At 44.7% G+C, this 14,584-nt stretch overlaps 1 protein-coding gene across 5 annotated transcripts in view; it reads right to left on the bottom strand.

The window, feature by feature from the left end:
- The window catches only part of ADAMTS9 (ADAM metallopeptidase with thrombospondin type 1 motif 9), an 83,203-nt gene that overhangs the window by 51,233 nt on the left and 17,386 nt on the right, over nt 1-14,584 (bottom strand). For 4 of the 5 annotated variants that reach the window (XR_010652050.2, XM_065845689.2, XM_065845691.2 and 1 more), the window contains 7 exons: nt 13,075-13,221; nt 12,079-12,220; nt 11,757-11,864; nt 6,964-7,109; nt 1,184-1,365; nt 953-1,089; nt 249-366 (listed from right to left, as the gene is read on the bottom strand). Coding sequence is in view for 4 of the 5 variants with exons in the window: in XM_065845689.2 (XP_065701761.1) it covers nt 249-366; nt 953-1,089; nt 1,184-1,365; nt 6,964-7,109; nt 11,757-11,864; nt 12,079-12,220; nt 13,075-13,221 (980 nt within the window). In the remaining variant the exon portion in view is untranslated. The remainder of the gene's footprint in view (nt 1-248; nt 367-952; nt 1,090-1,183; nt 1,366-6,963; nt 7,110-11,756; nt 11,865-12,078; nt 12,221-13,074; nt 13,222-14,584) is intronic. The other variant, XM_065845690.2, reaches the window with a different exon arrangement.

Genomic DNA, 14,584 nt, shown 5'->3' with positions numbered 1-14,584 from the left:
AGAAAGTCAAGGCTATTATGCAGGCATTTCATTTGCTTTTTACAAGGGAAAAGGAAATGATCAAAATTACTTCATGTTACACAAGCTGATACTTTTCATTTAGAGGTAGCGTAAATCGTTATAAAATGGAATATGCTATAGCTAGAAGGATTTTGCATTTTACATCAGTGTTTTTGTAGATTAAGTGTGGTAATGGCTTTTATAGACCTGCATTTTTCACTATAAAGTTTTTAGCAACAGATTCTTACCATAATGCACCGTGTTAAATGTGCCTGCAACAGTTTTGCATGAAGAATTATCCCCACCACAAACACCACATTTATCTCTTCTTGCTTTTGAATTCAGCACATGATCACATCCCGCTTGCTTTAAGAGAAAAATTGAAAAAAATAGATTGAGCAAATACAGACTACAGCAGCATTTACAAACCTTCCAAGTGAGGCACACAAAAGCTTCGTATGCAAAAGGCTTCCACGAGACAAATTGTTTTGCTTCCCCACATTTTTTCCACTGATTTAAAGTGTGGCCATCCCACACCATTTTCAAACAAAAGGCTTTTTCACAATGTGAGAATCAGAACTCCCATTTGCACTAGGCGATGCCTTCACTAAAGAAAACTTCTTGCATTGGTTGTTCCCATAGCAAAAAGAATGAAAAATAATTGTGAATGGAAATGTAGAGTCCTCCAAGGTCTGACTGAAGGAAACGCCGCGTGGATTCAGGCTCAGACCTCCACAGCCCTCAGTAACACAGGACAGACATACAGACATCTTCCACACATGGCTCTTGTGCAAATCTGGAGGTTGCCACGAGCTCCAGATCAGCCTGCGGATGCTCCGGCAGCCCCGAGTGAAGAGGGCACAGCAACGACCGGCTAGAGCAAGGTGCAGAAGCACCAGCCTGCCGCGAAAAAGTGCAACCACCCTGGCTAAAGAGAAGGGAAAATACATACCCGGCAAAGGCCCTGCACGCAGATGTCATTCGTGTCGGGGCCACAGGGCGTCCCATCGATGACGCGATCCCGCAGCTGGTAGTACGCCGTATTTCCTGCCACTCGGCAGAACAACTTGCACCGATCCTTCATCAGGACTAGGGATGGGAGGGAGGAAAACCAGAAGCATGTTATCCGAATGCCATCAGCCTGACGCAGCGATCCACATCCCTCCTCCCCCCAGCCACTTACTGCCGCTGTATTTGGGAACCCAGCGCACGTTCGTGGGCAGCCCGTTGATGTTAAAGTGCTTCCCATCGAAGTCGGCGCACTGCTCGTCCCGGAAATCCTTCTTCAGCTTTGAGCATGGTTCGGTGTTGCAGGATTTAAACTTCATGCGACGACCCACGCAGTATTTCCCACCGTTTTTAGGCCTGCAGAAACAAGACTCAATTGTAGTGTTGCAGCCTGTTTAGCACAGTCAGGATTTGCAGCACCATTTTGTGGGCCAGGTATTTAACATCGCAGGCTGACAGCAGGAAAGGTTATGCAGGTGTCTAATAAAAAAGACTACATTTGCAATGGTAAAAGGAGATGAAAAGGGGAATATTTGCTCTCTTATGAACGCAGCAGTAGTAAGAGAAACCAGAAAGGAAACACAACATCTTCCTCCTTAACTGGAGATTCAGTTTCACACTGTGGGATCCTGTATGGGACCATCCCTCCAGAACTCCAGCAATCCTGTGGATTCAGCTGCTGAGAGTTTGCCTCTGATCTACTGGGTCGCAAATAACCAAACATCACGGCAGAAAGGAGAAAGGGCTTCCCTGTGGAGGCTGAAAGGCCAGGCAGTGTTTAGTCCTTCAGGATTTGTAGCCCCAAAATGGTAGAACTGGTAATGCTAGACACTTTTAAACAATTTTAGCTCCACATATTCCAGAAAGCACCAAAGATAGTCAATAAATACTTTACCCCCCTTTTATAGTAGGATGGCTCTGGTATAAACTGTGGAAAGCAATATCATCCAAGCCACATAAAAGCCTAGGATAAGCCTAGGAGAAATCATCATTTTGAATTTCCCAACTCTCAGACTCAGGGCTGGAGTCATAAAACTATTTTTGTCCTCTCATGTAGATGTAGCCTTTGCCAGGCAACAGCTCACTTCAGGGACCCAAAAAGCCTTTCCTCGTGCAGCCGCTGTCAGCAGCAGTGCGGGAACGACCCAGCAGAAGGCACTTTTCTGGTGAGGATTCCTTTTCAGCTACATGAGGAAAGTACCCTTGGGATATAAGGTATCTTATTTACTGCCCGTTCAATGGACGTTTCTTCTAGGAACTAGGGTAAGGTTTCATATGCCTATCTCTGTGCAGCCTTCTATGCATATAATTAATTGTAACAGTAAAATTTAAAAGGGTGCACTATGCTTTAAATGTTCCAAGAAAACCCCACCATCTCTGACGCTCTCTTGTGAAACTTCAAATGAAATTGAGAGGGCATGGTGGAGGCTTCTACAAGCTACCACCATCAATATGCATAATAAAAACTGCCCTACCATCCAGCTTTGTTTTTCCCTGATGTCACGGAAGCACAAAGTGACCCTTGAAGCTCAACATGTGTGCCCAGCTCCAGCTGCTGCTGCAAAATAACCACTAAACCTGCATCTTCTACCCAACCCCTGAACAAAATAAGTGCCTGTGCTAGCAAGAAGTAGAGATCAGAAGAGCAATGTGCTGGGCGCTGAAGTCCTGGCACCCACATCTCCTGCCTTTTAGGGCTTTTCTTCAGGATCGGCTCTGCCTTGCCCTGGGACCAGACGGCTGTCAGTGCCTCCAGGATACTGTCAGAGTGCATCTTCCCATTGAGCCTCCTCACGAAGAGAGCCAATCTGCACACAGAAAGACCTTTCAAAATGCAAATTAACGAGTGATAAACGGGAATCACCCGTGCTTCTAGCATGGAGATGCCCACTGTAGGCTCTCCACATTGCATGAAGTCCACATCTTCTACCATAACAGACACAGAAACTCCTTGCATATGTATGAGGGTCTCTACACACAGCAAGTCAACAAACTCCTACAACTTAACACAATTTTTTAGCATCTTTTGAAGTACAGGCACATCAACAAGCTTACGAAGCTCAGGAGCGCTTGTTCCCCCACAAGTAACGATTCTTCACTCTAACGTTTTCAAACGTTAGAGTGACTCAAGTAGTAGGGTTCCTCTTAAATAAATGAGGAGACAGAGGCACCCAGAGGGGCCTGCCCTTGCCTAAAGGCTACCTGAAGTGTAGGAAAGGGCAGCTGTGGCAGCAGCACACTCCAGACCTCTGTGAGTCCAAATCATTCATGGGGGAATTAACTGGATTCCTAATTTTTGCTTCAAAAGCATTTACACCACAGCAGGACTGTTGCTGTTTGACAAAGGCTTTAAATTATGCAAACCTCTAGCAGGGTATTTCATTAAAAAAATTGCAACTACAACATTTTAATCACATTGCTTCCAACATAAATCAATTTAATTAAAATAAGACTTCTAAATATTAAGTTAGTTAAGAAGAAAATGCAGGAGCTTTATTTTAAGAGTAGGTCTAACAAAATCCAGAGATTCCAAACTACTGTATAACTTCCTTTTCTCTAGACATGACCTGCAAGATTGAGAAAACACTGAACACAGCGACACACCACAAACTGAAGGATGCTGAAACCTGACATCACGTTGCAAACTGTCAGCTTCGTAACCGCGGCAGGAAACCTCCCTGCAGCCAGCATTCAGGGCTGAAGCACACTCACAATTCTGACGTTCAAAACCAACCCCAAACCACCCTGAAAGTTTTAAGGTGGTTTTAAACCAGCATTGCTTTTCACAGAGCTTGAGTAAACAGAAAGAGCTGGCCCTTGAAAATAAGTCAGCCTCATATAAGATCGGTTTTCAACAACACAAAGAAATACCAGATTCTTCACACTACGCAATATTTTTATGGATAATCATCAGCGATGCACTGCAGAGACAGAAGGGAATGTAGTGCATGCATAGAAACCTCCTTGTTCTCTCTTGATTTCCCTTCTCTCTGAATCATCTGTTTGATCAACTAAGTGCCAGTGCGGACCTGCCTTCAATCCAGTATAATTCCCCCTACAAGCTTCTGCACACACCCCAACGTCGCTGTGCTCCTCTCAGAACGTCAGAAACTCCCAGGACACAGCAGACAGACCTGGGGAGCAGTGGGCTCTGATCCCCGCTCCCACCTCAACACATTTTCGATATACGAAGCTTAATGCATCACCTGCAATTACTGAGCGTGAACATTTTCGCTTGCAGACCTTAAGGCAGTGCCCAGCTCCCAGTGGTCCAGGAGCACCAGGTACAGGTACCTGATGGAGATGCGCTGGTTTTGGGGATGCTCTGCCTGTGCTCAGGCCCATGCTGCTATGACTGGGGACACTCAGGCTGTCACAATGAAAGGACCCTGGAGACCAGCCACAGGGTACACGTTCATCTGCACATCTGCCTACGCGACTGTGTTCACACAGCGGCTGCAGAAAAATCTGTGAAGCCCTGGTGTGCACGGATCAGTTTGAGATCTCCTTCACAGCATCTTGAGAAACCCTGGGACTGGGAACCGGTACATGTGCTGGCTCCTGGCAGCCAGCACAGTTATCTATAGGTGTGCTTACACGTCAAGCTCAGACAGCTTTCGGCACAGGTGGATACTTTTGTGATGGACTAAAATGCAGACATGATCCGACTCGCATCCAGAGATAACACCACCCCAAACAGAAAGCCATTCCTGGAAACAGGGCTCCTGGTATTGCCTTCTTATGAAATATGCCTTTTCCCCATAATTCTGCAGCTACGCCTTGCTTTGAAACCCAGCGCTTGCACCACAGACCCGCTATGTGACGTGCCGCAGCCGGGGGCTTTGTCTGTACCAGCCAGCCTTGAATTCCCAAGTGGGCAACCTTGGTGGGAAGGTTCTGGTCTGGTTAGCTAATACATTCTTTCAGTGTATGTCAAAACACAGTCTGCTGCTGTTTCAGAGGTTTACAGCTCTTCCTACAGCCTTGCAAGATACTTGTCCATGTAGGTGTCAGAACACAGTACAAAGAGAGGCAGGAACTGTGACCTTATTTTCCGTACCATGGCTAGATTTAACACAACGGTTTACTGGCGTGCAAGATACCTTCCCCAGATCCTCATGTACAGAAAAAGCTTTAAAAATATAAACCATCTTAGAATATAAAAGAGTGACTGAAAACTATTTCAGACCTTACTCAATGTACCTCAGTTGGTTTTCCTGCCTGCTACAAAACAGAGGAGAAATAGACACTGGACCTATTTTGTATATTTTTGAAGTATTTTGAAAAGTGAGAGAGGCAGGAGAGTACCCAGCAGTGTCTCAGCCATTTGCATCATCTCAGCAGCCTCAGAATAACAGGAATGTAGATGGTGCTATGATGTCAAATTACAGGGACAAAACAAGAGAGTTGCAGTAAAGCTCTGTGGACGGTGCCAGGACAGGCAGTTTGCCACGGAGACTTCATGAGGGTTTGGAGAAGAGGCCAGTGCCAGCTACACGGCTCTTGAAAGGGGGCCTGAAAAATAACCACTAATAATGATAAGAGTAGAGGATTTCACAGGCAGCTTGGTACCTAACGTCTTTAGGTGCTTTTGCAAACCCCAGCCAAGGCAACGAGCCTCACAAAACACCCAGATACAAAACACAAGCTATAAGTGAAGATGGAATTTAAAATCCCTTGGCTAGCCCTCAGGATAAAGTAGATTTTCTATCATAAAAAGCTATCAGTCCAAACAGATGCCTCTCCAGAAGATGGGAATACTTCTTACTGACAGGATCCAAAGGTTCGACAGCACAGCTATTTTTGCATGTGGAAAAATATTTTGGTTTTGTGTCTCCATGGCTACTGGAAGACCATATAGTATGTGCTGACTCAGCATGGTGAGATGAGAACTCCTTTGTTCTTGTGTGTTTCTCAGCATCCTCTTAATTGACGTGCTGGAGTCCTACTCCCTTAACTTCAACTCTTCTCTTTCGGCACCTGCTCAGCTGTGCTGAGCAGCCTCTCCTGCCACTTCACATGCCACAGGTACGAGCTCTCCCTTCTCCCATTAGCAGTGATGAAACTGTCACTGGTACATCACTAATGGCCATTTCCTTGGCAATAAGCCTGCTCCATCTTTTTAAGAGTCCTTGGTCCAACCACCTTCACAGACCCCTCACTCCTCTCCCTGTCTCAGTACCAAATGAGAGTCTGGAGAGCTTCCTGCCCACCCCTTCTTGCTCTCATGGGCTGAAAGGAGGTGGTTAAACAGAAACCAGCACAGTTCACAATTTATGTAAGCAGCCTGTTTTCATACCAGTTGCTCAAGCTATTGTTAATATTTCACCAGCCACACATTCATCTCCTTGAAGCCCACGGCAAAATTCCCTGCCATTTCAAAGGGTGTAGAGTTTTGCATTCCAGGCTGATGGCAAACATTCTGGAGTGCCACTTTTTAATGGGGCACAGATTTCTGCTGAGGTTTGGCTAGTCTGCACCAGCTGATGTGTAACTGTATAAAGGATCAGCTGCAAAGCCAGCCAAAGCAGGAATAAAATGGTAGAAAACTGTCCAAAGGATCTGGCCTGTAGGAGCAGCTGCAAAAGCAGCCAAAGTATGGGTAAAATGGTGAAAAAATAGATAAACTCATGAGTCCTTCCCTTCTTGGTCCTTTCTGATCCACAGGTTTGGAAGAAGAAGAATATTTTTAGGAGTGAGACCCCAGCTGTGCCTCTCTAGGAAAACAGGAGGCAATAAACCCGCACAGATATTAGCTTTTTCCTTCTCTCTCCATTGAACAGATCCCTGTGACCAGCTACTCCTGGGTCCCCATGATGATCCATGCCAGGCAAAGCCACCAGCCCCTGGGGTGACACACAGGTTGGGAACAGCTGAAGGGTATTTCAACCCATTTGGGCAACCCAGCTGCTTTTCCCCAATTCCCCCACCAGTGCCCCCACTCCATGCACTTACTCAGGCCTGTTGCACTCCCGTATCGCCGTCTTTATACCGCCACCGCAGGTTCTCGAGCAGGTCCCAAAAGGGCTCCACGTGCCCCACGCTCCATCTGTCACCGGCGCCTCTCGCTCTTTGGGTACGCACATCCCAAACCGGCAGTGCTGTGCGCAGAGGAGAGAGACAGGAAAGGTGAGCTTGCATTGCTTTTCATTACCATCCTGGATGCCAGCGCTCAGTCTTACTTATTTCTCAACCACTCACAAAATGTAGCAAAGATTTTGCAATCAAATAAAATTTAACTTCTTTAGTTTTGTCTGTTGCACCCATATTTTTTTCTCACTGTAGCCTTAAATGAAGAAGAGAAGACAAGCTGCAGAGACCACTGGAGTGATTTATGGGAAGAAGACTGGTGGTTGCTGTTGTCCTCAAGTATTCCCTATTTACTGGTGCCAAGCAGCATGGCAATTCTCAGCTCGCGGCACTGGCTTTTCAAAAAGCCGCTTATCTGAATTCCTGGAGAGCAGCAGGAACCGCACCATGTCAGGGGAGGAGACAGACAGAGAGTAGGAAAAACAACAGGGAAAACTCAAACCTCCGCACAGCTGTACAAAGCCCCAGGACAGAAGAGGGAAAGGAAGCTTCCAAATCTAAAGGGCAAATAAAATAGAAAAAATGAATTCCTCAATGCAAAGAATTTTTCTTCACTCAGTCATAACATTGGACTTGCCAAGGCCTGGCACGTGTTTTGTTTTCCAGCTATAATTCTTGTTTTCTTTTGTTTGGAAAACTGGTTTTAATTATCTTGGCAAGTCCCTGTCCCTCATTTCTACAGTATAAATTGTGTCCCTTTGGGGTACGTTTGCTAGTTTGACTACAGAGACTTCTGGAGAGGTGAGATCTAGGGGAGAGTCCACCTTCTGGTCCCACCAGAGTGGATGGAAAAGTGTCCCCAAGACCCATCAGAGCAGGGTTTCCCCCCCACTGAACAGTGCTCGCTAAAGCAGATGTAAACCCAGAGTCATGTTCATCTGCTGGCAGATGGCCAAATCTTTGCAATTATATGAAGCCCAAACACTGCTGATTGCTCACAGATTAGAAGAGGTTACAGACTCAAAGAAGAAAACATATAGTGCATCATTAAAATACTCACTTCCAGTATTTCTCTGCACCTGATACTGTTCAGGAATAGAAACACCTGACGATCTTTATGGCAACAGGGTCAAATTTACCAATGTGCTGTGTTTTTCCAGCCCTTTCACTAATGCCAGAACAAGACATTCCATAAGCTCATCCCCTTTTTTAGACACCCTTATGAATCACCTTAGAGAGAGCTGTCTAGGAAAACAGAGCAAGATCAAGGTATCAAAAGGTATCAAAATCAAGGGGGTTGAGTATCCAGGCCACAGGACACTGGCTCTGCAGCACATTTAACACCTTTAGCCCATGATGGCCAGTTTGGCCCATTGCTTTGCTGATGAAGAAAGCTGATCTCAGGTGCATTTGCCTTTGGACGTGGTTTGCAGGACAGCCAAACAACTCATAGCTTGGGCCCTAAATGTGGTGTTTGCTCAGAGATGAACTTGGCCTCAAGGCTGCAATGTGCCCTGGACTTGCTCTCATCTGAAGATTTCATTCCCCATATAGAAACTGGCTGAAAAAAAATCTGCTACAGTAAAGGACAGGAATAAAATAAGCTGAAATGCCTGCTTCTTTGCTGCAGGACAAGCCCTTCCAATGCACAACTCCTCCTGGCATTCAGAGGGTTGAAAACCTGCAGGAAGGAGACCCCTATGCCAGCCCTGTACCAGGGACAAATAGGTCCAACAGCATCATCAACGTACAAAAAATACACAACACCAATTCAACAGTGCTGTCCCAGTAGAGAACTTCTCACAGCAATGTTGATGCTCACAGCTAAATATATAACCACAGTCATGCTTGGCATCACTGACCCAGAGAAGACGACTGAATAGCTAACTAGTGAATGTACACAGCTAACAGAGCGTGACATGACCTATATGTCTCCCATCCAATGGTTGAGAATTAACCAGGAAATCACCTACATCCTCTTGATTTTCTTAAAAATTGAGGGTTTGGAGTTGATGGTAAATCAAAAGGGGAAAAAAAAAAAAGGAGCAGCTGTTTTAAATAAACAGCAAGATTACCTTATGGAAATGCAGTGGTGTTTCTTGGAACCACACTGTGAATAGTCTGGCTGTGCAACCTTCGTGCCTTTTGTATTTTAAAAATAATTTCTATGTTGAGTTACAACAGAAAAACTAAAAAGCCTGCCAGGGTTCTCTTTCCTATGAGCTTACAGATCAGAGAGCGAAGAGAATAAAAGAGTTTTTGTCTGTAGCAAGTTCAAAATAACTTAGACACACAGTTGAGCAGGAGAGCAACGGCAGGAACAGGAGACACTACAACAGGCTTTCCTTTTCTTTGTCTTGCCACCGGAGTCCCAGACAATTCACCAAATCCAGCTTTCATCCTTGTGCTGACTTTAGCTGAATAGATTAGCAGGGGGCAGACAAGTGCTGCGGAGCTTCACGCATGCATAACATATACGCTACCTGCTGCCATACGGCAGGAGACAGAAATGATTACTATTCATCTACTCTTCTTTTACCATTCTTTAAGCAACCCTGAAAACCACAAGAGACAGAGGCCCAAGTTTACGACCCTCTTTATTTTCTTCCAGTGATTTATTTCCACCCAACAAAGCGCTGGTGCTGTGAAACCCTGAGAACGACGACTGGTGCTCACCCAGCAAAGGTCAAACTCTGGGCTGGGCTTATTACTTGATTTAGCAATATCAAATTCACTGTTCTCACATGCAAAATATGCATAAACTAATACTCCCATGTTGTTTTAGTGTCCTTGATTTAAGAATAAATTCAGCGCTTGGATAAATCTACATCCCAGTAGTTTTAGCTAGATTTTTCTTAGCTCTTCAGGCTCCCTCATTTCCAAATATATGACCATAAAAAACGGTATGGTATTTTCTCCATCTGTCACCTCATATATCACGGGCTTTAAACACGCAGACTTGAGGTAAAGCGTTAGTCAGCATGCAGAAGTTTGATGGGGCTCCTGGCCACAGCAGAGTACCTAAATAGTGATTTATTCCAATGAAAAGCACTCCAGACTCACACCTCAGCACTTCACAAGCCCAAGTAAACACTAAGGATAAGAGAGTTTATCATGATTCAAACCTTAAGCTTGAATTAGACCAACACACAGACAGAAGAACTACTCTGTAAAGCCTTTTTGTGAGAATACATTCAAATGCCTGAGCACCAGCAGACTGCATTAGCTTTTTTTAAGAGCCCATCTGCTCTCAGCTGAGAAGTTCAAGGTCACACTTGTCTAATTTGTCTAAACTTGTCAAATTGTCTAGATTTGTGGACTGAAATGGTTTTGCTCACAGGGTCTTTAAGAACCATGCAGCTGGACACTGCCACTTGGATGACATGGTAACTCTGAGAAGGTGATAATCTGCTCAATTGCAGTTGTTTGCACATCACTCTGGCCATATCCAAGGGTAACAGCAGTTCTGTCGGAACAAAACTACAGCCCAGATTTTTGCAATTTCAAGAAAATAGCTATTTCTGAGCTTCCAGCAGTGAGTAGACCCCAAGCTCACAGGGAAGCTGAAGGTCTCAAGTCAAGGGGACTCCAGAGACGCCTTAGCTTTATCCCGAGTCTCAAAAAAGGGGACATTTTACATTAAAACATTAAATATTGAAGCACTGGCTCCAAAGAGTAGCACAGGAATAGGATTTTCCAACCACATCTCTAATGCACACTATCAACAAGAAAAACAAATGCATTTACTATGCTTCTCCCTAAGAAAGGAAGGCAAATTGATAGACTATGCCCACTGTCTTGAAGGAAATCAGTCACGCGTCATTGAACAATTTACTCTTCTGATACATGCAACAGAGGATTAATTACCAAGCCTTTATGGAAAATGATATCTAAATTAACATCCAGATATTTTTATTAAATACATTTAAAAGACTATGAATTAGAATATTGACTCTTTCTAAAGAAAACTTTAACTACTGATCATTAATAGCCAGAAAAGCAAAGTTTTAAGCTATACCTTGTAGAATACCATCACACTTTTTTTACTAGACTTAGATGGAGAATATTTTTGTTCAGACAAAAAATATGAAAACTAGTTAGCATTTTTCTTCACAAGGTTCAGTACTTCAATAAAATAGGAAAGAAAAATCCTCCCAACTATTTTTTCTCTAGATCTAGACAACTAAATACTTATTCTGCAAACCACAATGCGAGCTTGAAACTAACGTTGCACATGGAAATTGAAAGTTTGCATGAATTACTGCCAAAATTGTTCCATGCAGAAAATGTCAACGAGTTCTATATTTTACTCGGAAGTTGTCAAGATGAGAAGCCAGTTGACAAATTTATGTTACACAAAATTACTAATTGCTCACATCACATAGGAAATTTCTAATAAAAGCCTAGGGAAGCTTTGTGAAAGTTTTGCTCAAGAGTTCACTCAAGGGCATTAATTTACCAAGATAAGCACTGCAGAAGGAATATCTGCTTAAACAACACTATGCCGAGCAGTTGATTTTAATCACATTCTCCGGTGCAGAGCTGACCCATGCGTACCAGGCTTAAAACACACAGAGCTGCTTTGGGCTTCCACCCTCACAGTCAGAAGCTGTGCCCCATATAACTGGCCATTGGGATAGGATGATTTTTTACTAATATGCTTAACCTGAGACCTGGGAAACATCGCTGCAAGGCACAAACCATCAGGTATTACAGACCTTTCCTGGCTCGCATTCTGTCCCATCAGCCCAAGGTGTGTGTTGGGTACGACATCCCTTGTGTGCGCCATCAATGTTAATACACCAAAGTCGCCGACACTGCATCTGCTTGTTATTGAAAAGATGAAGACGTTAAATGAATACATGCCACATGCCTTACCAGATAAATGATCCTTAATGAAATTATACCCCTAGGATTCATCATTAACTCATAAGCTTGACAATACTATGATGGCTTGTGAGCCTTTCATTCATGCACCCCCAGGAGGCTTTATTTTGTCCTGGCAACAGCAGGAAAACCAAGGTGTGGAATTTCACTTACCATATACGGGCACACTTGAGATCCAGGTCCAAAAATTAACTCACATTGTTTGTTGACATCATAAATCAGGCCCGGGAGCTGCTGAGGCAAGGTGTAAGTTCTCGATGAAGGTTCATCGAGCAAGCATTCCCCATAACCAGTACTACAACACAAAGCAGAGAAATAGTGTTAAACAGGAGGTGATGCGACTAGAACCCATTGGTGTTCACCTGAGCCAGCCTTGGGGCAGAGGTGCACCGTGTTTGCCATATTTATTTATAACAAGCACAAGAGCAGCTATTGTAGACTCGAGCACAGGAGGGTGCATTACCCTTTCCCCATCACCCCAGGCTGCATTAACAACCATCCACCACAACGCAGTCAGCTACCCTGGCAAAAGCTTTTCTGAGCATGCACAACCTGAATTTAGTTGCTGAGTAAGCAGTGGTATAATATATATTTAGAAAGAAAAATCATTTATTAGCAAAAGAGCTGAGGGATTGAGCTTCTGGATTTGCCAGGACACCACTGTGTCTCTCGTTTTGCTTCCCATCACAACACATGGGAAGGCATCATGGCAAAATGGGCGATCACTGCGCATCAAACTGACCCATGGGCTCCTGGAAGAGTGTTCTCACCAGGGCCTAGTGCCAAGGCCTTATCTTGACCTGTGGAGCAGACAGGCAGATTCAATCTGCCTCCTAAAGCATGGCTCCATATCTTGGCCACAGGGCTTGGAAAACTCACTCTTCAGGTTCGAGGAGAACACACATTCCTTAAAAGCAATATCCATGGGGGAAGACTTATTCTTCCCCATAGAGAGGCTGGCTCTTGCCAGCTTATCACGAGGCTGAATTGGCAGGGACTGCATGCCAAGGATGCATTCCTGATCTACCTAAAGGATATGTGCACACAGAAATCTAATTCCCTCCAAATGTTGCACGTTAGGACTTCAGAGTATACCCTACTGGATGCACGCACTTGTAAAAACAGCCTAACATGCATATATGGCCTTACTCCAGAAATTCAGTGATGTATTTTCTACTGCATTTTGACCACATCCAGGGATTGGTGTAGAAGTTCAGCGTCGGTGCCATGACATGCTGTTGATTTTTACCTCCATCTTCTTTGCACTTATGATTGTCATCGTGTGGCATGTTAAATCTAGGAGAAACGCAGCAGTGAAAAAGCACAGTCAGCTTAGTGGCAAATGTCAAGTACTTAGCATAGCGAGAGCAACAGTGTGAACTAAATGTAAGCAAACGGAAGAATTTTTCCTAGATATGCTACTGACAGTTATTATAGAATAGAAGTAATTCATATGCACATACTCATAAATGTCAACAAGCATTGCTCAAACTGGGTTCCTAGCATTTGTCTGCAAGAAGCTCGGCAGCACCCTGGTAACGGCACCAAATCACGGCTGCAGATATTCAGCCAGACAAGTCCTTGAGGGAGCCTCCAGTAAGATGCAATTTCAGCTGCCGTTTCCTTTTCAGCTGACAGTAGTGGTCCTGCAGGCAGGCTGGAGTCCGGCCCCACCTTCATAAAAATGGTAAGAGTTCTCTGGAATTGAGCCAAAGAGCCAAGCTTCCGAAAGAGATGAACAACTTGAGCCCACTGACCACTGGTGCCTGAAGTCCCTCATGTGCGTTGCCAGCATCCTACGCTGGCTGCAAAATGTCTTCTAACGCAGTTGAACACCTCAGGCCACGCTGATCCTTCATGCTGTTGCCTAAATAGGGCTGCGCTGGGGATAGACTTGGCTTCTCCACTTTATGTGGTAGGTTTACAAAATGCCATCAAGCATCAGTATCAGCAGAAACCCACGCGAAGTCTGCAGCACATGACATATTGAAGAATGCGGCAAATACGCTAACAGAGACAGAACGGCTTAAAGCACTTTGCCTTTTGAAGTGGAGAAGGGGAAATGACCCAGTGTGATCCTGCGTTCGAAGGCTGGAGAGTTTATATCCCATTAAGATTGCCTCTGGTGAACCACCTTTTCACTCAGCTCCCTGTAAAAGAGCAAAGAGGCACTTCCCGCCCGGCAGCGCCACGAACCCCTCCAGCAGCTCTGGGGCAGCATTCGCAAAGGAATTAGCCACAGGTTAGGTGTGGGGAATGCCAAGCCTTCGGGGACTTTCTCTTAGGAAATCTTATTTAAACAAACACTGCTGTGGTTAAAAATAGACCATCTCAGCCAGCTCTCTGTGCAGAAAAAGGGAGTTTAAAACAATGAGTGACTTGTTCCTGGGTATTCATCCATCCCACACCTACAGATCTCCCCTGCAAACCAGGCATGAGGTGATTTGGGACCAAGCTGTAGCTGGGAGGTAAAGGACTATGTGATCTAAGATGATTTTTCTCACCACTACTTTAAAAAAGAAGTCAAAATCAGTTAACAGAGATTTCCACTGGAGGAGGTGCATCTTGAATGACAGCATCTCTTTCGGGCATGTCCAGCAGCACAAGATTTTCCTTTGTGAAATGGTTCAGGAGGTGGATCAAGCTCGCTAACACATCC

The sequence above is a fragment of the Patagioenas fasciata genome, chromosome 10, assembly GCF_037038585.1.
Source record: "Patagioenas fasciata isolate bPatFas1 chromosome 10, bPatFas1.hap1, whole genome shotgun sequence".
In the NCBI taxonomy this organism is placed as follows: Eukaryota; Metazoa; Chordata; class Aves; order Columbiformes; family Columbidae; genus Patagioenas; species Patagioenas fasciata.
This window is presented reverse-complemented; position numbering and strand designations above follow the sequence as displayed.